Source organism: Schistocerca serialis, chromosome 8 (genome assembly GCF_023864345.2).
Source record: "Schistocerca serialis cubense isolate TAMUIC-IGC-003099 chromosome 8, iqSchSeri2.2, whole genome shotgun sequence".
Classification (NCBI taxonomy): Eukaryota; Metazoa; Arthropoda; class Insecta; order Orthoptera; family Acrididae; genus Schistocerca; species Schistocerca serialis.
The window spans coordinates 507,725,781-507,750,058 of record NC_064645.1 but is presented as its reverse complement, the minus strand read 5'-3'; the positions used below and the strand labels follow the sequence as shown (position 1 = coordinate 507,750,058).

Here is a 24,278-nt window from a genome sequence, read left to right as displayed (position 1 = left end):
CGCATTAATTTGGGCGTCACTATACAAAAGTCGCCGCCTGTTGTTCACTGTCGAGTGGGTTATAATAAATCTAAGTATATTCCGTACTTCAGACGATCGTTGATATCCCACCTGCTTTGGCAAGGAAAGCATCAGTCGAAGCAGACTCGTCATAAATTTTAATTTTGACGCAACTAGTGGTGGACTTACGACTTGCTTCGCGGTGCAGTCGTAAGGCAGGCCCCTCATCCTGACTATGACTTGTCCGCCTCTGGACAGGAACGCTTGAGCCTCATTGTTGTTGCCTGAAAAGGGTTAAAAATAGTTAAGCGTCAACTGGCCAAGAATGGTCACAAACAGTTTTCTTCCAAGCATATTACGTAAGTAAAGAAGTGAAACAGAAAATTTGAAAATTATTTGTGTAGGCAACAGTACAGTAGTCCGCGTATACAGATTGCATATCGACAATACGAAACACAATTTCAAGAAAAAGCATACAGAATTTTACCGCGTACGAGGTATACATGGGGGAACATTATGACGTGACAATCACATGGTGCCAAAAATTAAAAGTCAATACCTACAACATGATTAAAGAAAATAATCAACTTAAGGAAACTACGATAGTTTACTACTAAATAAGTCAGCAGCAGGATAGAGCCGCCAACATCATAATAATAAAGCGACAAGCAAAAGCTACAATTGCATGTAAGAAGAGAGAGACTAATAGGTTAAAGCTGTGAGCCCTGGCTGGATAGTTCAGTCGGTGAGTGTGCTAAACTGAATGGATAGTGCTTTGAAAAGAGGCTGTAAGACGAACATGAAAATAAACTACCAGCTTTGGAGGGTACACCAATGAACTCTGATAATACTGGAGCGAATTACGTAAGAAACTTGGCCGCTTATAGAGGCGGAAGGGTTCTGTTAATTGGATAGTTAAATTACGATGGCAGAATTTAAGGGAATATGAAACGCAGACTGACAATACTATGAAAATGTTTTCTGAAAAACAGAGATATTTTAACATATAATATAAATTTAAAAGTTAGGAAGTAATTTCGAAAATTATTTGTTTGGATTGTAGTCCTGTACGGAAGCGAAAAGTGGATTATTTATCAGTGTATACAAGAAGAGAACATAAGCTTTAGAAAGGTGGAGTTTTAGAAGAATTCTGCTGATTAGATGGACAGATCGAATAATAAATGAAGAGAGACTAAATATGGAAAACTGGGGAGAAAGGAAATTTATTGCACAAGCTGACTAAAAAAAGGGATACATTGGTAGCACGTATCCTCTGGCGTCAAGGGATAGCAGATTGTTAATGAAAAGGGACGGAGGGGGGGGGGAGAGAGAGAGAGAGAGAGAGAGAGAGAGAGAGGGGGGGGGGGGGGAGGGAGGGAGAGAGAGAGGGGGGGTAAACAGATATGAAGAGAAATTCACAAGACTGGCTAATGAGGAGATCTGCATCAAACCAGTCCTCGAAATGTGACTACATGGGAAATACCTCAGTCAGAATGATCATATGGGGATCAAGAACTCCACCCAGCTTGTTCACCGCTATCTTCCGTTGTGAACCCGGTGTCCATTAAAATGGCATGAACTGCATCAGGGGATTTGGCTCCCATTCCGCAGCCGTGTAGGGTTGTACGTACCTCCAGCGACGTTGATGAAGTCCTCGCCGGAGGCGCGGTAGACCTCGATGTAGCGGTTGCCGATGTGGTGCTTGTGCCTTTTGAGGGCCATGTCCCTGTGCTCCTGGTTCACGAAGCGCACCAAAGCCTCTCCGTTCCGCCTGCCTTGCGGGCTCAGACACAGTGCGACGCCGCCTCTGCAAACGACACGCTCCATTTACTGAAACGCTGCTGCTTCAATAAAGACGCAATACACACAAAGTGCCTATTTAATTGTGTGTCCTGATCCACACTTCACACTGGCGTACCTATTTCACTCCCCCTTACTTATCAATATTGTTCCAAGGTGTTATTAGTAGCTGACATTCATTTGATATCTCTCCCACGGAACTGCTGAGGCATTCATCGGAAGCTAAACAAACCCCTGACTGATGCTTTGACTGCTGACAGAGTACTTCCAAAATCAATTTCGCGAGCACTGTTTTGAGCAACAATTCGTGCTATTGGTAGGTCCACCATGTCCAATGTTTATCAATGTAACACCCGTAGAAGGGTCTCTATCACCATACCTGGATTGGTGTGCGTCCATTTACCATATAAGAAACTGTCCGTGCTACGTAAAACTAAGCTACAAATACGGATTACTATAAGCACAATGAGGAATAATTTTAAATTACATCGACACTGCGACATTCCGTTCTATTTGGCTTGTAATTTCTAGAACAATGCTAACTGAACAAGATACATTGTAAAACAGATTATCACGGACTGAAAAGTACACTGTCTGATCAGAAGTATCCGCACGCCCCTATGTAATGCGGAATTTAGCACGTCAGTAGAGAAACAGTAGAAGTAGAACTGTCTGTCGTGAAACTCGGTGACTTCGAACATGAACTATACGTTGGATGTCACTTGAGTTACAAATCCATCAGGTACGTTGCAACCATTCTAAAACTGCCCAAGTCTACTGTTGGTGATGTCATTGTTCTTCAGTAAAAACGCGACGATAAAACCGCAGCTAAGCCTTGAACAGGCAGACCTCATACACAGACGGACAGGGACCATCGAGCATTGGGACGGTGGTTGTAAATAATTGCATGAAATCAACCGAAGGGGACACTCGTGAATTCCAGAGCAGACCAGCTAACACAATGACTGCGTGTAGGAAGCGGAAAAGAATGGGGTATGATGGTCGAGCAGCTCCTCAAATGCCACACATTTCTGTTGCCAGTCTTAAGCGACGCTTGAGGTGTAGTAAAGAGCGACAGCACGGGACAGTAGATTACGGGAAACAAGTGACTTGTAGTGATGAACAACGCTAAACCCTTTGACAATCCGATGGAACGGTTTGGATTTGGTGAATGCCTGGAGAGCGTAAACATGGCACCATGTTCAGCACCAGAAGTGAAGTACGGAGGAGGAGCTGCTATAGTGCGACAATACTTCTCGTGGCTAGGGTTTGGTACCCTTATTGTGTTTAAGAAAAATTTTAAATCTGGAAAGAAATGAACATATTTTACAGCATGCAGCAGATGAACAGTTCGACGCGATGAATATTTGTATCAAAGCGACAGTGCACCCAGTCATAAATCGATGACGCAATGGTTTGCCGACAGTAACATTCCTGAAATGGGCTGGCCTTCCGAGAATCCCAACTCGAACCCAATGGAACACCTCTTGGAAGAGGTGGAACATCTACTTAGCTCCAGACCCCTGCGTTCAACAGTGCTATTTCTCTGGTTTCGGCTCTAGAGGACGAATGGACTGCCATTCCTCCACAAACATTCATAGATCTCTCTGGAAGTGTCCCCAGCAGCGTTCAAGGTGACATAAAGGCGAAGGGTGGACAGACCCATGTCCATTCATAAGTGTCCGGATACTTTAGATCAGATACTGTGCAAGAAGTTAAAGGGAAACTTACAACAACCAAGGATATGAAAGATGTTCACATCAAGAGAATTGTTGCCAAAGCACGCAAACATGCCCAAAAACCGAAATATACGTGGTCTAAAGACACTGCTCTCAACTTCACGGTAGGTGCTCCTACCCCCCACCCCCATAAGTCAGAAGGAACTACTTTTTCTTTGTAACCTTCCCCAAAAATTTCTCTTTCCGTCCGGAGTAGGAAAAGAACGGTCAGAACGGCAAGACTTCATTTTTGTGTGTGTACCGGTATTACCAAGAATTTCGTCTACTGATGCTAAATACTGTCCATCGCCTTTTTAATAAGCTATTTTTAAACAGTGATATGGCGCAGTTACTTGTCAAAGTAGCAATTACTGCACAATGCAATAATACTAACCCACTTTAGCCGCCAGTATTAACACCAACAACGTTATTAACATTTACATCTGCCCCCCCCCCTCTTCCTCCACCCATCAAACGGTTTGTATGGTTCTGCGAAGAAGTATTGTCATACCGTTTATTGCGGGGGAATTGTGACTTCTTAATTGCAGTAATGGAAGGGGTAGAATGGACCTGACGTTTACTCTCTTCCTGTCAAATCTTTTAATTTGTTCAGCTTTAAGTGAGAAGGCTGGAAAGTGTTCTGTTGTTGCCAGAGAAAAATTAGGATGATTCCAAGTTCGATTAGTTCCACATGATGTTGACGCCCAACAGTTTGGCATTAGAATTATATCTCGTACAATGAAACCAAAGGCTTACGCAGAACGAATCACAACTGCTGACCGTACGGAGCACAAAACCGTGGATCCCTATGCCCGAAATCCAACAAATGTCCGAAAAAAAAAAAAGAGCTGCAACAGTCTGTTGTGCGAAGGCTCCGCGGTTAGACTGCAGTTACGCACCGGCAAACACGAGGTCAGAAGCACAATACTCACTTGGCGACATTGAGTCCCCTGAAGAACTTGGCGATGTCCTGGTCCGACGACTGCCACGGCAGGCCGCGCGCTCTCACCACGCAGTTGTTGTCCACCTCCTCATTCTTGGAGCTGCAAAGACAATGCGTTGCCATCACACGACTGCCGGCGTGCCCCGCCGATAGGCGAGCCAAGCTGCGCGTAAGCGAAAACCGCGCAAGCTGAGCTCAGTGGCTCCGCAGAGTCGACACACACACACACACACACACACACACACACACACACACACACTGGTTAGCTTGCACGCTCTTCTTTCATTTTATAAATCTTTCACAATCATCATTACAGTTGATAATTTAATCTAAGGTGCAACAGCAAATAGTATTACTGTAAAGACTGTCACCAACTACCACATTCACATCTGCCCTATGATTTACATAACTTGATATGTAACAATACACAAGCGCCCCCCCCCCCCACCCCCCACTGCTGGTTGCGATTTCCAGACGTCCGAATTCTTTTTACACTGAGAGCCACGTGGAATTCTTCCCGTCACTCTGGAAGTTTATTGTTCCTATATTCATCTTTTGTGAGTGAATGCCACGATTTAGTATGAATCAGGGCAAAATTATTTCCTGTCCTTATGAAACTAAGCATATTCAAAGAGAAATATTGTTTTGATTATCGTATCTCCACCGCAGCAGTTCTAGAAACTCGCCGATTCGGTATATTATGCTACTGAATCCTTCAAATAGCGCAGGTGCTGTAGCGTCTAACACCCTGATGATGTGCTGGCAGGTAAACAGGCTTTTCAAAACTTAGTACAGTAAATTTTCAACTTCTTTACGTTCTTTGATGGTTTTGTTAAGAACTACTTACTTGCAATTAATTGGAGACCTTAAAAGTTAAATTTCGATTGTTATCTAACGTTAAATTCCAAAAGTTACAAAAACTGTTTATTGTTATCGAATGTACGTAGAATTTGAACGTAATCTGAACATTCACTCTGCCATTTTGTAGAATGTTTCGTAAGGTTTTAATTTGGCTTCCACGGCTACCAGCTCTTGTTGTACTTTAAATCCGACATAAACGTAGGCTATGTTCCACCACCCGGCCTATAGAATATACAACATCCGCATACTGTATAAATTTACGCATGCCACAGATATCTGTAACCCTACACAGAAAGTGCTTCTAGTCAACACATCTAGAAGTTTGATCTTGGTACACACTTAAAAAATCGTGTTTTTCTTTTCAGTCTTACGACTGATTTGATGCAGCTCTGCATGCTAGTCTTTTGTGTGCAAGGCTATTCATATCGGTCAAGCTACTGGAAGCTACATCCATTTCAACGAACTTTACACAAACCAAATATTCCTCGCTCGCCCGGCTAGCCGCGCCGTTTAACGCGCTGCTTTCCGAGCGGGAAGGCGTGCCGGTCCCCCGCACGAATCCGCCCGGCGGATTAGTGTCGAGGTCCGGTGTGCCGGCCAGCCTGTGGATGGTTTTTAAGGCGGTTTTCCATCTACCTCGGCGAACGCGGGCTGGTTCGCCTTATTCCGTCTCAGTACACTGTGTCAGCGATTACTGCGCAAACACCGTTTCCATGTACGCATACACTATAATTAGTCTTCCATGCAAACTCTTAGGGTTACACCCGTCTGGTATGAGACGTACCTACAAGGGGGGGGGGGGGGGGGAGGGGGAGGGGGGAGGGGGGGGAGGGAGGTCCACCACTGGGGGCCGAACCGCACAGTAACCCTGGGTTCGATGTGGGGGCGGCGATGGGGTGGGGTGGGTGGACTGCTGTGGCCATGTGGGGTTGTGAACCACTAAGGGCCACGGCAGGACGAAGCCTCCCGTCATATTATATATAGTCCCTGATGCTGTAGGATGTGATCTTTTCCCAACTTTCTGCTATTTGGCTTTTGTCACAAATTCGGTTGTTTACCTGTTCGTTTGTTGCTTCAGCACCATATTCCAAAACTTTAATTTTAAATTTGGTATTAGTATATTTCTCTTTTTTAGGAGCAACTTTCTTGCTGTTGGCGTCCGTATTTTACGAGGGTCAAATGCCTCTTATTTTTTCATATAAAGTTTACAAGAAAATAAATATCATATACAATACATACGAGAACAGCAATAACATCCACGATTAATTCACGACATTTCAATACAGGGTATCATCATTATCCTCAGATTTTGTTCCACCTCGAAACAACAGCACATATCCAGTTTCTTTTGTGACTGATACAAGCCTTCCCCCCGTCACAATTTTCCCCATAAACTGCTCCCCCCTCCACACTGAAGCAATGCAACAGACTGGATCCAATTGTTTTCCTTGCATTTTTAATCTGGTCGACCAACATTTTCGGTATACAGCGTGCAAAAATCTTTGAGGTCTTCACTCTGCCTTTGTCGATGGGTAACAGGCCACACCATTCATCTATTTTTATCTGGCTACCGTCGCGGGTGATTTGTTCGGCACACTGGACGTTGTATGAAATCACTGCAGTCGCTGGCGGGACGCCCTGCGTTGCATCGACCACGCATCAGTTTCCCTACTGTGGTGTTGTCCACCGGAGGTTCTCCAAACACCTTCTTCGGCCAGTCTGGAATACGACTGGGCTTTTCACTTTCTGCAGTAAGGACTTCAATTACAGAACACTCCCTTATAAGTTCGTCAATGTCTAGGTTTTTCTATACCTGTGCGATGCAACAATGTACGACGCTGTTACGGCGCTGGAATGGTCTGTACAAGAAGAATTGTGGATTTGCTCTGAATTCTAAGTAATTACATTACAGCTTAATGAAAGAGGTAAAAAAAGTATGCGTTATCTTCTGACCGGCCCTCGCATATTGTCTTTACTTTTGCCTCCTCCTGATATTTAGCACTTTAAAGAGCGAAACTCTTCTACTCCTTCCAGCACGTCACTTCGTAAGCATCGTTTGACTTCATCTAAATCACACCTATTACCTTTGTTTTACTTTCATTTATTTACAACAGTAACCTCATTTTGAGATACAATCCCGTAAGTCCGATGTTTACATAAATATAACTTAAGAGGGCTATTCAGAAAATAAGGTCCGGTCGGTCGCGAAATGGAAACCTCTGTAAAAATAAAAAAAATATTTTATTTGCACCTACTTCTCTACATAGCCGTCGTTCCGACTTAGACATTTACCACAGCGTTGTACAAACTTTCCAATACCCTCGTTGTAAAAGGCAGCCACCTGTGCTTTCCGCCAGTTCCCTTCCCTGGTCTGCACCTAGTGGCCTGCGCCACAATGTTGTCTTCATAGCCAGCGGTTTACTGAGCAGAGACGAAACTCAGGGGAGCGAGTTACGGGCTGTACTGTCGGTGATCGAAGACTGCTCATCAAAAACGCTGCAAGCGTCTCTTCATTGCCCATGCAAAGAGCGGCCGAGAATAACTGTCATGAAGAAGGAAACGCATGACAGTTATGTGGGTTGCACGACATCAGGCGAAATATCTCACCAGGCCCCCATACGTGGCGGGTGACTATTTTCTAGGCATCTTTACGTGCTCAGTGTTCACTCAGAACTGAAAAGAGCGACGTGATGCGATCGACGGACATGCTAGAGACAATGAACAACATATCTATGCAAAGCTTCACTGTGGTCCCCACTTCGCGCCCGATCAGACTTTATTCTCCGAACAGCCTTGTAATATGTAACAACACCAGTAAATATAATTGGAAGTAATTAAATTGGGTACTTCACTGTCTTCGTTGTGGCATGTTATACTACTAATACTACTGCTACTACTATTATTATTACTAACGGTAACATACAAAATGAAATGGATGGAAATGAAACATCAGTCGACCATTTTCAGTAACTAGTTCTGCAGTGAAAAGAAACTTAAAGCTTTCCTGCCATGTACGTACAAGTACGTGCGATAGTCACGTTTATCTGGAGACAAGAGTTTCTTCTCACTTTGCAGAATAAAAAAAGTGATTCGGTTGCAAGGAAGGAAGACAAGAAAGAAACGGTAAATAGATGCGGGAGATTAATTACTTACCGAAAGAGCATCAGTCCACGGCGCACTGGCGGGCAGCAAAACAGAAACAAGGAACGAGGTTATTAGGAGCCTGTGCAGCGTGGTAGACGGGCTCACTGATAACGATATGGGCGGCCTGGCGCCACAGGTGTGGCGCGTCACCAGCGATTAAAGTACTCACTAGCACTCTGCTTACAACAAGTCCCCGTGAACAACAATGCCGCCTTACTCACCCACTGTCCAAGTCAGGGTCTCTCTCATACACAAAAACCATTTATGCGACACACACACACACACACACACACACACACACACACAGATACACACACACAGATACTGACAGATTCATCCGTAATCAGAAAACGTGGCATCAGAAATATCTCTATCACGACAGGATTTGAGATATGTACTCATTTATGAGCCATGATGAAGGAAATAAATGAGACTGTTTTCGTGGCTGCCAAATTAAGTATTTGTAAACATATTTTTAAAAAATACAGATATGAGACACTGAAATGTGTAACTCACATCGGCCAAAAAACTCCATTAAATAATCCGGCTATTAATAGTCATAAAGTAAACAATTAGACACAGCATATATTTCTTTATTAACAAGGAAGGGGGTTGGTCAAAATACATGGCTCAAAAGAATTAGGGGAGTTTGGATGTCTGCCATACTCTACAGAGCTATACCTGAGGACTGGGTATGTTACCAAAGTTTACCTTTATCTTTCACAAACTAAGTACACAACAAAACGTAATTATTTCCTCAATCGTTTACATAAAAAGAACTAAAATCAGAAACAATCATTCTGGGCTTTGAGAATTTCAGTAACACATATGCCCTTCGTCAACGTTTATCACTGCATGACACCTACGTGGCACGCTCCGTATACATCTAGGAAGGTCAGCTTGTGGGATCAATTCCCATCATACTTCGATGAAAGCCCACAAGAGTTCTCAGATGTTATATATATATATATATATATATATATATATATATATATATATATATATACGATTTTTAACTGTCCCATGATGATGATGACCGCTTCAGCTGTATGACAAATCTTTTTTATGGTCCAACTAGTTTCGTGGCGTTAGAGCCACATCTTCAGAGATACATATTCATTTCATAATGACAAGTAGACGACCCAATATTCTTTGTCCGATTGCGATAAAAATGTTGAACTGTCTAGAGGTCGGTAGTCCAATTTAAAGTTAGGCAGAATGCAGGGATCATCATCATGGTTCAATTCAACAGCTGTGGATGCCCACAATACAAAATGCCTACTCCGACAGCTAAGATCTCAAGCCATGAAACAAGGCAATAGGTACCGCTTGTGTCAAAATAGATTTAACAAATGGTTCAAATGGCTCTGCGCACTATGGGACTTGACATCTGAGGTCATCAGTCCCCTAGAACTTAGAACTACTTAAACCTAACTAACCTAAGGACATCACACACATCCATGCCCGAGGCAGGATTCGAACCTGCGACCGTAGCGGTCGCGCGGTTCCAGACTGACGCGCCTAGAACCGCTCGGCCACATCGGCCGGCTAGATTTAACATACCGGACACTGATACACGTGTTCCCCGAATTCGTTTGAACAGTGTAATGTTGACGCTGAAATGCAGAGTTTTATTTCTTAACACGAGCACAATCGTTTGCATCGTGTATTTTAACATCTCTTTACAGTAATATTCAAAACATGGAAAATAATGCTAGACAGCTCGAAAGCAGTAACAGGGCAACGAAGATTACAGTTTTGCATCCCGTTGGTGGTTTGATCATTGGGGGACGAACACAAGCTTGGATTAGACAAAAATGGGACATAATCGTGGCCCGATACGATTTTCTCTGCTGTGCGAACTTCTTCCTCTCACAGTACCACTTACTGCCAACAGCCTCCACTGTGACAAGGATACTGCACTCTCTAAGGTCCCCTTTAGCAATATTCTCTAATGTCTTAAAACTTCTGTCCCTTCATCTCGTCTATGTTTTCTACACATTTATTTTCTCGCCGATTCTGAGGAGAATCAGTTCTGATGGTTCATTTCATTTTTAGCCCCCTACACAATTCAAGAAATTCCATTTTCCTTTTTTCCGATACTCCCACAGCCCCCATTCATTTCCTTACAATGCTGTGCTCAAGACGCACTTTCTAGAAAACTTCTTCCTCAGGGTTAAGGCCTATTTTCGATACTAGTAAACTACTTTTAGTGATGATTGGCTCTTTCTGTATTAGTGTGCTTCTTATGTCCTAGCCTTGTCCATTATGCGCGTTTATCTTCGTCTTCACTTCCGTCAACTGCTTGATGCTTTTTTTTTTATTAATCATTGATCTCATTTATGCTACTCCGCAGTACTTTAGTTTTTGTTTCCCCCCCCCCGAGCATATCCGTATTCTGCGCATACCATTCAACGTGTCCTGCAATTCCTGCTCCCTTCCATACACGATAGTAGTGTCATCAGTGAACTTTTATCACTGATATCCTTTCAACCAAAAACTTCTGATTTCACTCCGGAACCGTTTCATTTCTTCATGGCTTCTTCGATACAGAGTCTGAATAGTAGCGGAGAAAGACTGCACACATTTTATCTTATGATTTTTCATTGTTATTGTTCCTTCTGAATTCTCGTACATATCGTATATTACTACTCTTTCGTGCAGTGCATACATTTATTTTGAGGATTTCAAACCTCTTGCGCCACTTTACGTTGTTTAACTTTCTTAAAGATCGACAAATCTTCAGAACGTTTCTTGATTTTTCTAAAGTCTAACGTCAATTACTATTGGCAACATCGGAACTGCCTTCATGGTGCCTTTACATTTTCAGAAGCCAAATCTAACAGGTCCTGGGTTTCCTTTTACTTCCTGGTTCACTTCTTACCGGTGCCAATTCTTTCACCACAACGACAAGAGGCATATACTCGTACCATACTCTACCCGGCTGCTGAACCCACGAAGTATCGACTTTCGCAGCGGTCATGCGAGGGGATAATTGTCGCGCCGCTATTACTGGAGTGGACTATACGCGAACACTGTCAGTCAGGCGCGATAACTGTGTTATTTGAGCCGATAACGGAATGGATAGGAGTGCCCGAATGCCGCACCACTTCCCAAAAGGTTTCTCTGCAGTGCTTACCCTGCTTGACAGAATAACTGTGTGCTGACTGCTGTAACATCTTCCTTTAGGAATGTTGCTCGAATACCTCTTAAATATGTTATATATCACCAATAGTAGGCGGGTGGAGCCGCTCACGTGTAAATATAAAAACGGTATGGATTGACAGTCAATAATTTATACGCAACGTCGTTTCTGAACTCATAGGTTTTCTTTGCTAGTTTTATATTTATCATTATTGCTTGGAAAACATTCTCCGTAACTACAAATAACTTCGGCCAACTACAGAGAAAGGAGTCCTATTTCAATATTTTTTGTCGGAGGAAGCAAAAAACGGTGATAAGATAGTAAACAATAGATTCCCACCGCCAAGGGACTATGTGAGATATTACAATGCGCCTCGCAAAATTTTACGATACAGCATCATAGTCTTTGTTTTGGTTCCTCCGCGCGTATGGAAACAACAAACCTGAGGACCTAGGGATTCAATAACTGGCAGATCCTAGAATTTCTTCTACCTGTTGGGGTGTTCCGACACGGAGCGACTGAAAAGGAATGCAAGGGGCACGCGATCTAAATCGCCAACTGGTTGCTAAGTGTCTGGCAACGCACTTCCTCTCACTGCCCAAGTCTGACATGAGTAGCTGCAGTTGCCGTATGCCAGCGCGGAGGAGAGGGAAGTACTGTTTGTCGCACCCGAGCATCTTCTGAGTACACTTGCCATGTAGTACAGATTAAAGCTCAGAAAAAAAAATGTCGTGCTCGATCACTTTTACACACGACTGAGGAAATGAAGAAAATTCGGGTGTCATCCCTACACCGAGAGAAACGAACTGCAGGCTGTTTGTAGCAGCCAAGGAGCTGCAACAGACATATACGAAATTCCTTGCTTTTCACAGAATGAGTTAAAATTGCTGCAGTGATGTGGTACAGCTGATTTCTCCCACCATAGCACAGCGTAATGCAAACATGAAAGTCTCTCTCTCTCTCTCTCTCTCTCTCTCTCTCTCTCTCTCTCTCTCTCTCTCTCTCTCTCTGAGGTAATAAAGAGCTGGTTTATTTTAGACACACAGCAAATACAGAAAATTATGTCAATAATGAACATCACAATAAGCAGATTCTGGAACTGGCAGATTAGTGAATAACACGGCAAGGAAAGTACATAGTGATTATTGTTCCTTGTAAATCATTTTCGGAACTAACTTTCAAGGTCTGAGTAATTAGTGCTCTTGTCCTTCGATTTCTGGCCAACTGCTTGCCGAACTATCTCACAATATTAATCGGCAACACTCTTCCCTTGGAGATTGTTCTCAGCATCTTCGCACGATTCTAATCGGACAGTGATTGACTGGGGATTCCATTCCAAAGAGTGCGCAACAACGACTGAGGTGAACAGTGGTGTGGATGCCTGGTTCATGATTTCATTGATTAGCTGTAGTATCCTACACGCTTGGACATTCAGCTCAGACAAAAGGCTTCGGAACATCTTCATATCTTCCCTTTTCTGGTTGTTTGGCTTAAGACTAAGAAGTGGCGTCAATTTTGGCCTTGCTGATTTCAATAAACTCCATGAAGCAGTGGTCAATACATCAGCTTTACTTCGTGTTCCGAAGAAAGACAGTTCGCAAATCCTTCCAGTTCTCTTTGGATTCACAAAATTAACACCTCTCTCATAACATCTAAAAAAGGAATATAGTGTAGATAACCAGGACATAAATTAACAGACTACTCTTCACATTGTTTTTATTTACAGGTACGTGGCTGCTCATTCTTTTCACTGCACATTGCGCGAGGGAAGACCACAAAAATACTTTGGGATGTTCTACTCAAGGAAATATATATGCTCATCCCAAAAAGAGAGGACTCTATACAAACTGCCGAGCGTGTTTCATCATGGTACTTTTTTTTGTCATTCATTGAATCTTCCAAAATGTGTTGTGCACTGGATGGTAAGCATATCGGAATACTGGTTGGTTACAATTAAACTTTCGTTACGTGAGTCCGACCCCATGAGAAACGCGTTATCGTAGGGCAATGCAAGTTTGTGAAAGCATCTGTAAGGACATGCGGAAGAGAAACAACAAATCGTTGAAAGAAAAATGTTTATTTCCACATGAGAGGGTTCGTATCTGATGATTCTGGCGGTTGCGCAGTGGAACGATCGGCCAATAATTCGGTTTGCTCCTGGGAGAGGCCGGCGGCATTCGGATCACCAAACAGAGCAAGAGCTATGTCACGACAGCTGAATATTCATGGTCCACCGTTCGAAAAGCACTGTGAAGAATTGTGAAAGGTATCCGTACAAACTTCCCATTGCTCACCAACTTTTGCCCAGACATTAGACTTTGCTCTTACGTTTCTTGCAAGGGTTAAGTTGACGACACGTGGCCTCTGAAAATTTTTGAAGTAATGAGGCACATTGGAACAGTGAACTCTCACAACTGTCGCATTTGGGGGCCGTCACTGCCAACGGACGTTCGAGAAATTCCTCTGTACAGTGAACGGGTCATGGCCAAGTGTGGCTTCACAGCACAGCTCATGACTGGTCATCTTATCTTCGAGGAACGTGGTCCCCATGGACGAAGAACATGCTGCGTGAACTGCACACGTTACGACAGTCTGCTTCGCCAACATGTGATCCCTGTTCTACGTGAGATAGGTGCTTTGGACTCAGCCGTTTTGATGGGCGAAGGAGCTCCTCCACACACTGCTCGTGAGATCATTCGGTCACTCCATAAAGCATTTGGAGGAAACCGAATCATCTGCGAATGGCTCCAAACTGCATATCCACCAAGATCACCAGGTTTGAACCCTCTCATGTGGAAATTCAAATGTGTCTCTTTCAGTGGCTGTTTCTCTTCCTCACAAATGTTTCCACGAAGTTTGATTGTCGTACAATCACTCGTTTTTCACGGGGGCCCTACCAGGCACCAAAGTTTAATTATAGCCACCCTGTTGTGCTAATGGAATGCTGCAATGCTGATGGATCATTTACTTTAATCGCGATAGGTTATACTGGATGGAACGGTGTCAGAGGAATATTTCGCGCTTCAGCAGTCAGACACGGAATAACACATGCAGGCCTTCATATTCCATCCTCATCGTGATTAACGTACTATGAACGTCATGACTCTTTTCCCTTTTATTTCGGAGCAGTTGAAGCGTACTCCTTGTCACGCTCCTTAATGAGACTATTCTCTAAAAATGTCTCGATAATGTGAACGGGCATTTGGAATAGCTTCAGAAAAGTTTCAAGTTTTAAACGGTCCAGTACACTACAGGAATCCCGATAGAGTGAATGATATTATCAAACCCATTTGTGTTCTCCACAATTACGTGCACGAACAAGAAGGTGTAGAATACACATCAATATACCTGCAAGAAAATTATGAAACCGATAATCATACTGCAATATTATAAGGAGCTCAAAACGTCTAAACATCCATCGGCAATAGCATTAAGAAACAACGAAGCAAATTACTTTGTAAACCATGTGAATCTCTTCAGTAGAAATGTAACTATCGCACTGAAATGTTCGTTTCATGTTGACTATAATTAAATACTGCCCCATGAACCAAATGAACTGCCGAGACGGGGTGGCCTGCGAGCCTCGACGATACACACAGCCGTGCAATCAAGGCGGAGGGGCGTTGTTCCGAGACCAGGCTAGCGCGTGGTTACTGAAAAGGAGCAGCAGGCCTTCAATACTTGTAGGGGCAATAGTCTGGATGACTGGCTGAGCTGGCCTTGTAACATCAATCAACATTGTTTTCCTGTGCACGTACTGTAAACGGCTGAAAGCAGCGGGAAACTACAGTCTTTGCTTCCGCAGAAGGCAATGAGCTCTATAGTTAAATGAGGACGGCATACTCTCGGGTAAAATATTACAGAGGTAAAATACACTCCTGGAAATGGAAAAAAGAACACATTGACACCGGTGTGTCAGACCCACCATACTTGCTCCGGACACTGCGAGAGGGCTGTACAAGCAATGATCACACGCACGGCACAGCGGACACACCAGGAACCACGGTGTTGGCCGTCGAATGGCGCTAGCTGCGCAGCATTTGTGCACCGCCGCCGTCAGTGTCAGCCAGTTTGCCGTGGCATACGGAGCTCCATCGCAGTCTTTAACACTGGTAGCATGCCGCGACAGCGTGGACGTGAACCGTATGTGCAGTTGACGGACTTTGAGCGAGGGCGTACAGTGGGCATGCGGGAGGCCGGGTGGACGTACCGTCGAATTGCTCAACACGTGGGGCGTGACGTCTCCACAGTACATCGATGTTGTCGCCAGTGGTCGGCGGAAGGTGCACGTGCCCGTCGACCTGGGACCGGACCGCAGCGACGCACGGATGCACGCCAAGACCGTAGGATCCTACGCAGTGCCGTAGGGGACCGCACCGCCACTTCCCAGCAAATTAGGGACACTGTTGCTCCTGGGGTATCGGCGAGGACCATTCGCAACCGTCTCCATGAAGCTGGGCTACGGTCCCGCACACCGTTAGGCCGTCTTCCGCTCACGCCCCAACATCGTGCAGCCCGCCTCCAGTGGTGTCGCGACAGGCGTGAATGGAGGGACGAATGGAGACGTGTCGTCTTCAGCGATGAGAGTCGCTTCTGCCTTGGTGCCAATGATGGTCGTATGCGTGTTTGGCGCCGTGCAGGTGAGCGCCACAATCAGGACTGCATACGACCGAGGCACACAGGGCCAACACCCGGCATCATGGTGTGGGGAGCGATCTCCTACACTGGCCGTACACCACTGGTGATCGTCGAGGGGACACTGAATAGTGCACGGTACATCCAAACCGTCATCGAACCCATCGTTCTACCATTCCTAGACCGGCAAGGGAACTTGCTGTTCCAACAGGACAATGCACGTCCGCATGTATCCCGTGCCACCCAACGTGCTCTAGAAGGTGTAAGTCAACTACCCTGGCCAGCAAGATCTCCGGATCTGTCCCCCATTGAGCATGTTTGGGACTGGATGAAGCGTCGTCTCACGTGGTCTGCACGTCCAGCACGAACGCTGGTCCAACTGAGGCGCCAGGTGGAAATGGCATGGCAAGCCGTTCCACAGGACTACATCCAGCATCTCTACGATCGTCTCCATGGGAGAATAGCAGCCTGCATTGCTGCGAAAGGTGGATATACACTGTACTAGTGCCGACATTGTGCATGCTCTGTTGCCTGTGTCTATGTGCCTGTGGTTCTGTCAGTGTGATCATGTGATGTATCTGACCCCAGGAATGTGTCAAAGTTTCCCCTTCCTGGGACAATGAATTCACGGTGTTCTTATTTCAATTTCCAAGAGTGTAGTTCCCCATGCGGAACTCTGGGCGAGGACTACTCAGGAAAAACAAAACTGGAGTTCTACGGATCAGCCCATACAATGTTACATCGCTTAATCGGGTAGATAAGCTAGAAACTTTGAAAAGAGAAATGGATAGGTTAAAGTTACATGTAATACGGATTAGTGAAGTTCGGCCGCAGAATGTACAGGACATCTAGCCGTGCGACTACTGGGTTGTAAATACAAAATCAATTAGTGGCAATGCACGAGTACGTCTAATAATAAATAAGAAAATAGGTATGCGGCTAAGCTACTACGAAAAGCATAGTGAACGCATTATCGTAGACAAGACAGTAACAAAGCCAACACTCACCACAACAGTACAAGTTTACGTACAGAGCTCCGCAAATGACGAGATTGAAAGAATGTTTGATGAGGTAACGAAAATTATTCAAAAGTTAAGGGAGAGGATAATTTTATTGCAACGGATGAGTGAAGTTCAGTAATACGAAAAGCAAGATTTGAAAAAATAGTAGGTGAATACGGACTGGAGGTAAAGAATTAAAGAGGAAGACGCTTGGTAGAATATTGCACAGGGCATAAGCTAATCACTTTCTTTAAGAATCATGGAGGAGACCTGGCGCCACCGGAAAGGTTTACACTGATTATGCAATGGTAAGACAGATTTCAGAAACGAATTTTAAACTTTAAGGCATTTCCAGCGGAGGATATGGACTCTGATCATAATTTATTAGTTATGAACTGCAGATTAAAACTGAAGACTTTTTAAAAAGGTATGAAACTAAGGAGACGGGACCTGGGTAAATTGAAAGAACCAAATGTTACTGAGTTGCGAAGGGTGAATTACGCAGCGGTTGAATGAAACATCGGAGAGGTACATAGTAGAAACCGAATGGAAAGCTCTGAGAGTTGAAATGCGGAAGGTAGCAGAGGATCAAAAAGATGAAAAGATATGGCCTAGCAGAAATCCTTGGGTATCACTGAAAATATTGAATTGATGAAAGGAGAAAATATAAAAATGCAGCGAACGAAGCAGACGAAAGGCAATACAGTTGTAAAAAATAAAAAAAAATGTGACTGACAAGATGTGCAAAATGGTAAAGCAGTAATGGCTCCAAGACAAATATGTCTACTACTACTACTACTACTACTACTACTACTGCTATTATTTCTTTCCTTTCTCAGACGTTATGTCTGGTTAAAAATGGAAAGTGACGCGGACCTTGATCAAGCGTGACTTCCTTTTAACTGTACGGTATATGTTACATTGCATTTAGGAACTTTCGCGCAATTGAACATGTATCAATAATTACAGATTTCTGTAGTTGTATATATAAGTTTGGATGTAGCTGTACTGCGTTGATGTACTGGTGGATATTGTGTGGTATGACTCCTGTAGTTGATAGTATAATTGGTATAATGTCAACTTTATCCTGATGCCAGATGTCCTTGACTTCCTCAGCCAGTTGGATGTATTTTTCAATTTTTTCTCCTGTTTTCTTCTGTATATTTGTTGTATTGGGTATGGATATTTCGATTAGTTGTGTTGATTTCTTCTTTTTATTGGGGAGTATGATGTCAGGTTTGTTATGTGGTGTTGTTTTATCTATTATAATGGTTCTGTTCCAGTATAATTTGTATTCATCATTCTCCAGTACATTTTGTGGTACATACTTGTATGTGGTAAAATGTTGTTTTATTGGTTTATGTTGTATGGCAAGTTGTTGATGTATTATTTTTGCTACATTGTCATGTCTTCTGGGGTATTCTGTATTTGCTAGTATTGTACATCCGCTTGTTATGTGATCTATTGTTTCTATTTGTTGTTTACAAAGTCTGCATTTATCTGTTGCGGTATTGGGATCTTTAATAATATGCTTGCTGTAATATCTGGTGTTTATTGTTTGATCCTGTATTGCAATAATGAATCCTTCCGTTTCACCGTATATATTGCCTTTTGTTAGGCATGTGTTGGATGCGTCTTGATCGATGTGTGGCTGTGTTAGATGAAACGGGTGCTTGCCATGTAGTGTTTTCTTTTCCCAATTTACTTTCTTCGTATCTGTTGATGTTATGTGATCTAAAGGGTTGTAGAAGTGGTTATGAAATTGCAGAGGTGTAGCCGATGTATTTATATGGGTGATTGCTTTGTGTATTTTGCTAGTTTCTGCTCGTTCTATAAAGAATTTTCTTAAATTGTCTACCTGTCCATAATGTAGGTTTTTTTATGTCGATAAATCCCCTTCCTCCTTACTTCCTGCTTAATGTGAATCTTTCTGTTGCTGAATGTATGTGATGTATTCTATATTTGTGGCATTGTGATCGTGTAAGCGTATTGAGTGCTTCTAGGTCTGTGTTACTCCATTTCACTATTCCAAATGAGTAGGTCAATATTGGTATACCATGAGTATTTATAACTTTTGTCTTGTTTCTTGCTGTCAATTCTGTTTTCAGTACTTTTGTTAGTCTTTGTCTATAATTTTTCTTTTAGTTCTTCTTTAATATTTGTATTATCTATTCCTATTTTTTGTCTGTATCCTAGATATTTATAGGCATCTGTTTCTTCCATCGCTTCTATCCGGTCGCTGTGGTTATCCAATATGTAATCTTCCTGTTTAGTGTGTTTTCCCTTGACTATGCTATTTTTCTTACATTTGTCTGTTCCAAAAGCCATATTTATATCATTGCTGAATACTTCTGTTATCTTTAGTAATTGGTTGAGATGCTGATTTGTTGCTGCCAGTAGTTTTAGATCATCCATGTATAGCAAATGTGTGATTTTGTGTGGGTATGTTCCAGTAATATTGTATCCATAATTTTTATTATTTAGCATGTTGGATAGTGGGTTCAGAGCAAGGCAGAACCAGAAAGGACTTAATGAGTCTCCTTGGTATATTCCACGCTTAATCTGTATTGGCTGTGATGTGATATTATTTGAATTTGTTTGGATATTAAGTGTGGTTTTCCAATTTTTCATTACTATGTTTAGGAACTGTATCAATTTAGGATCTACTTTGTATATTTCCAATATTTGTAGTAACCATGAGTGGGGTACACTATCAAAAGCTTTTTGGTAAAAAATGTATGCGTAGTGTAGCGACCTTTGTTTAGTTTTAGCTTGATATATCACCTCTGCATCTATTATCAGTTGCTCTTTACATCCTCGTGCTCCTTTGCAACAGCCTTTTTGTTCTTCATTTATAATTTTGTTCTGTGTTGTATGTGTCATTAATTTCTGTGTAATGACTGAAGTTAATATTTAGTATATTGTTGGTAGGCATGTTATGGGGCGATATTTAGCTGGGTTTGCTGTGTCTGCTTGATCTTTAGGTTTCAGACAAGTTATTCCATGTGTAAGTGTATCAGGGAATGTGTATGGGTCTGCAATGTAACTGTTAAATAATTTAGTTAGATGTGAATGTGTTGAGGTGAACTTCTTTAGCCAGAAATTTGCTATTTTATCTTTTCCAGGGGCTTTCCAATTGTGAGTAGAATTAATTGCTTGGGTGACTTCATGTTGCAAAATTATCACTTCAGGCATTTGTGGTATCATCTTGTATGTATCTGTTTATGCTTGTATCCACCGTGCATGCCTGTTATGTTGTACCAGGTTTGACCATATGTTGCTCCAGAAGTGTTCCATGTGTGTTATGTTTGGTGGATTGTCTATTTTAATGTGTGTGTTATCTATTATCTGGTAAAATTTCTTTTGGTTTGTGTTGAATGTTTGGTTTTGTTTCCTTCTATTTTCACTTTTTTGTATCTTCTAAGTCGTTTGGCCAATGCTTGTAATTTCTGCTTCTTTTCATCTAATTGCTCTATCGCTTCTTGTTGTGAGATTTTACCTAACCTTTTTCGTTTTTTTTCTGACATTTCATTTCCTATAAATTGTGTTAGCTGTCCGACGTCTTGTCTAAGTTTTTCTATTCTGATCTGTAGCCTGTGCTGCCATGCTGGTTTTGTGGGTTTCTTCTGTGTGTTGGTTGGTTCTGATCTCTGCCTAGTGTGTATATTTAGTGTAGTGAGTGCTCCTATATAAACCAGTAGTTGTAACTCTTCCATAGTTGTGTTTTCATTTATTTTGTTGTGTATGATTGTGTTGATAGTTTTTATTGTTGTTTCGACTTGTGGGTTATTTGGCGGTCTATGCAAGAGTGGTCTAATGTCTGTATTTGTGTCTTCGTATTCTATATATGTCAGCTTAAATTTTTCTTCTATGTCTAAGATGTGTGTTACTTCGAGTTGTATTTGTGCTTGTTCTGGTGGCTTTTTTAAGATTTCGTTTTCCTCTGATTGTTTAATTGGTGCGTGTTGTTCTTTGTTTGTTTGCTCTGGAATGTTTGAGTCCATTACTGTATTTTCTTCTTCTTCTGATTGCACATTATTTTGTTCCAGTATTTGTTGTACTTGTTGTTTGATGTTTTCTAATTATGACTGGGGTATCCTGTTATTTTTGATTATTACACGGATCTGATCAGCTAGTCGTTGTTCTGTTAAAAATTTTAATTCTGGGTGTCTGATAATAAATGTTGTGTATACTTGTCATCTGTATCCAGTTGTGTTGGTTCCTAGGTTTGTTACTTGGTAATAACAGAACATGAGGTGTCGGTTAACTTCATCTGACCATCTCATCCTCTGTCTGTTTTCCTTCTAGGGTGGTTGCAGGAAGCATATCCTGCAAAACACCTCTATTTGGATTTAAATCATTTTCCAGTTGGCTAACAGTGTCGTTACCATTGTGGGCGGGCATAGGGTTCAAACGTCGTCCCCGACCATGACGGCGCTTGTCCGAGGCTTCTTTAGTTCTGCCCTAAACCAACTAATCACACTAAAAGGGGGGTTAGCCCTATTAGTGGTTTGTTCTTTTCGTCGCCTTTTACGACTGGCAGAACATACCGGAGGCCTATTCTTTTCCCGGGCCTCCACGGGGTCTATTATTATTATTATTATTATTATTATTATTACTACTACTACTATTATTATGTCGTTTTCTGCCTAGTGGCAGGTCCGTGTCGTCGAACAAGGAATTTCTGCCGCCATCTTCTTCCTTCAGTCTGTCGTATTCTTCTTCCATCTATCATGCCATCCACATGTCTAATCATATTCTTCTTCTTCCTCTTCCTCGCGCCGTAATGCCTTTGTATCCTCCCTTCGATGACATGCCGATGGCCCCTCCTCTCCAAGTATGTGTCCGACAAAGCTGGCCTTCCTCTGAATTATATTCAGAATAGTCTTCTCTCCTATTCTTCTCAGTACATCGTCGTTTGTAAACGGATCTGTCCACTTGATCTTCTTTATTCCTCTCCAGCGCCGCATTTCAATACTTTCCACGTAATGTTTCTCCATTTTTCTCGTGGCTTATACCAATGCTCCCTACAGTGCTATGTCCCAGATGTAGCATTTCACCAGTTTCTTCCTTAATACCAAGCCCAACTTGCTGATCAGCAGAGTCCTCTCTTCTTTTTGAATGCCATGGCGATTCTTGTTCCGCGTATTTAAGTCTCCGCAGTTGATTCCCATCTACTTATGAATTTCATCAATTTTGAACAGTTGGTTCTGTCGAAGGCGTTCTGTCAGTCTATAAAGCAAGCGCAAACTACTTCGTTAACAGGCGAAACTCTCTCCGACATCCTCATCATGCCGATGGCGTCTCTGCTTCCTGTTCCTTTCCTACATCCAAACTGCTCGTGTCCATTACTTCTTCAATTTTGTTTTCCAGCCGTGTATTGGGTATTCTTCCATTGATATTCGCCACGTGAGAGTACAGATTACTTCTCCAGTCACTACATTTCTTTGTTATGTTTATAGAAACATGTATAACTAAGGGAAAGACATATAACGCCTACAGGGAAACTTAAGATGTAGTAGTTAATATATGTTGTAGAGCTATAGTGCCGTAATATGCTTACCGGACGTTTGCGGAGACAGTTTCTTACAAGTGTATGATCTTGCAGCTTGATTGTAAAACCGCTTGAAAACGGACTTTCGAACGAACTGGTTGAGGAATAACAAAAGACGCGAAGCTGAGGCGGACTTCACAGCGCCTATGGTTATCTCAATTTGATGAAGAAAAGTTGGACACGAAAGGCAATGACAAAACGTCAAGCTAGAGGAAAATTAAAGGCTCAGAATCTGCTGGTGGATGTCTGTAGTAGCAAGAATCTTCGCCCATCGCAGATGAGTGCCTGTAACCTCGTTTTTGTCAGAGAGTATCGCTTCCTGTCACCTTTCCGGAGCGGAGGCAGCCACTTGCAAGGAGAACACCAGGCCCGCGTGCTGCGGCTACATTGCCGGCGGCCGTTATCGCCGCACTTTGTCCGAGACGGGGCCAAGCCAGAGGTCCAGCGCCAGAGATACCAGGCGCAGACGCACGCGGGCACGTTGACACACAACTACTTCCTATTCTGATGTGCTACGTCAGGGATTGTTACACCATTTCCCACACAGGTTCCACTCGTGCTAATGTAATAACAGCGCTTTAAAATATCTGAATCCAGTAACACATTACACAAAGAAAACTGCGTCGAAATAAATGGTGGAAAATATCCGTCGCGCTCATCATTATCCCTACAGACACAACATACGAACATATTTGTGAGCCCAAAGTCCACAGAACCGCTAATTTACTCTTTCCATCCACAGCAGAAACTTAAGATTCGCATCCTTTTACTTTAGTTGGTGGTTGTGTAAGAGGGCGAGAGAGAGAGAGAGAGAGAGAGAGAGAGAGAGAGAGAGAGAGAGAGAGAGAGAGAGATTGATTGATTGATTAAAATGGGGCTATTATTTATTGACTGGGCCCTACGGTCACAGAAAGGAAATAAAAATAATCCCCCTTTCCGACGAAAGTTTACACAGGTTTGCCTCCTGTATAGCGAATGCCGCAAGTTATAATCCTGTCCCTATATTTCCAATCAGGAATTCCTGTCCCTCGCTCACAGATCGCGGTAATTTGACTGAAAACAAGTGAGCTCGCCAACAAGCAGAATCTCTAACAGGTAAAGTCTTGGCTTCGGCCAGGGAATGAACAGTGACACATGCGCCCTGTACTCACAAACTTCTGACGAGAATAACTGCAGAAGAATTTTCGACCAGGAAATTTTTCTGTAACACGCCTGTGTTGGAGTCTGAGGAGGATCAGGAGTAGAGAATTGCTAAGCGACATACGATTTACACAAAAAGTGTCTGATTACCTATTCAAATTCTTTAATATGTTTTAGTTTATGTTAGTCGCATAATATCTTTTCAAGACACAGTCAATTCCGTTCAACTGCTCATCCAAGTCCTCGGCCGTGTTTGACAAAATTACAATGTCACTGGTAGATCGCAAAAGTTTTTAATTCTTCTCTGTGAAGTTTAATTCTGTTTCAAAATTTCTGC

The 24,278-nt window shown here is 42.8% G+C and overlaps 1 protein-coding gene across 6 annotated transcripts in view; it reads right to left on the bottom strand.

Annotated features, from left to right (window-relative positions):
- The window catches only part of LOC126416387 (RNA-binding protein fusilli), a 489,380-nt gene that overhangs the window by 49,807 nt on the left and 415,295 nt on the right, over positions 1-24,278 (bottom strand). For all 6 annotated transcript variants that reach the window (XM_050084071.1, XM_050084075.1, XM_050084072.1 and 3 more), the window contains exons 7-9: positions 4,451-4,561; positions 1,632-1,807; positions 190-284 (exon numbers count right to left, since the gene is read on the bottom strand). In XM_050084071.1, the coding sequence (XP_049940028.1) occupies positions 190-284; positions 1,632-1,807; positions 4,451-4,561 (382 nt within the window). The remainder of the gene's footprint in view (positions 1-189; positions 285-1,631; positions 1,808-4,450; positions 4,562-24,278) is intronic.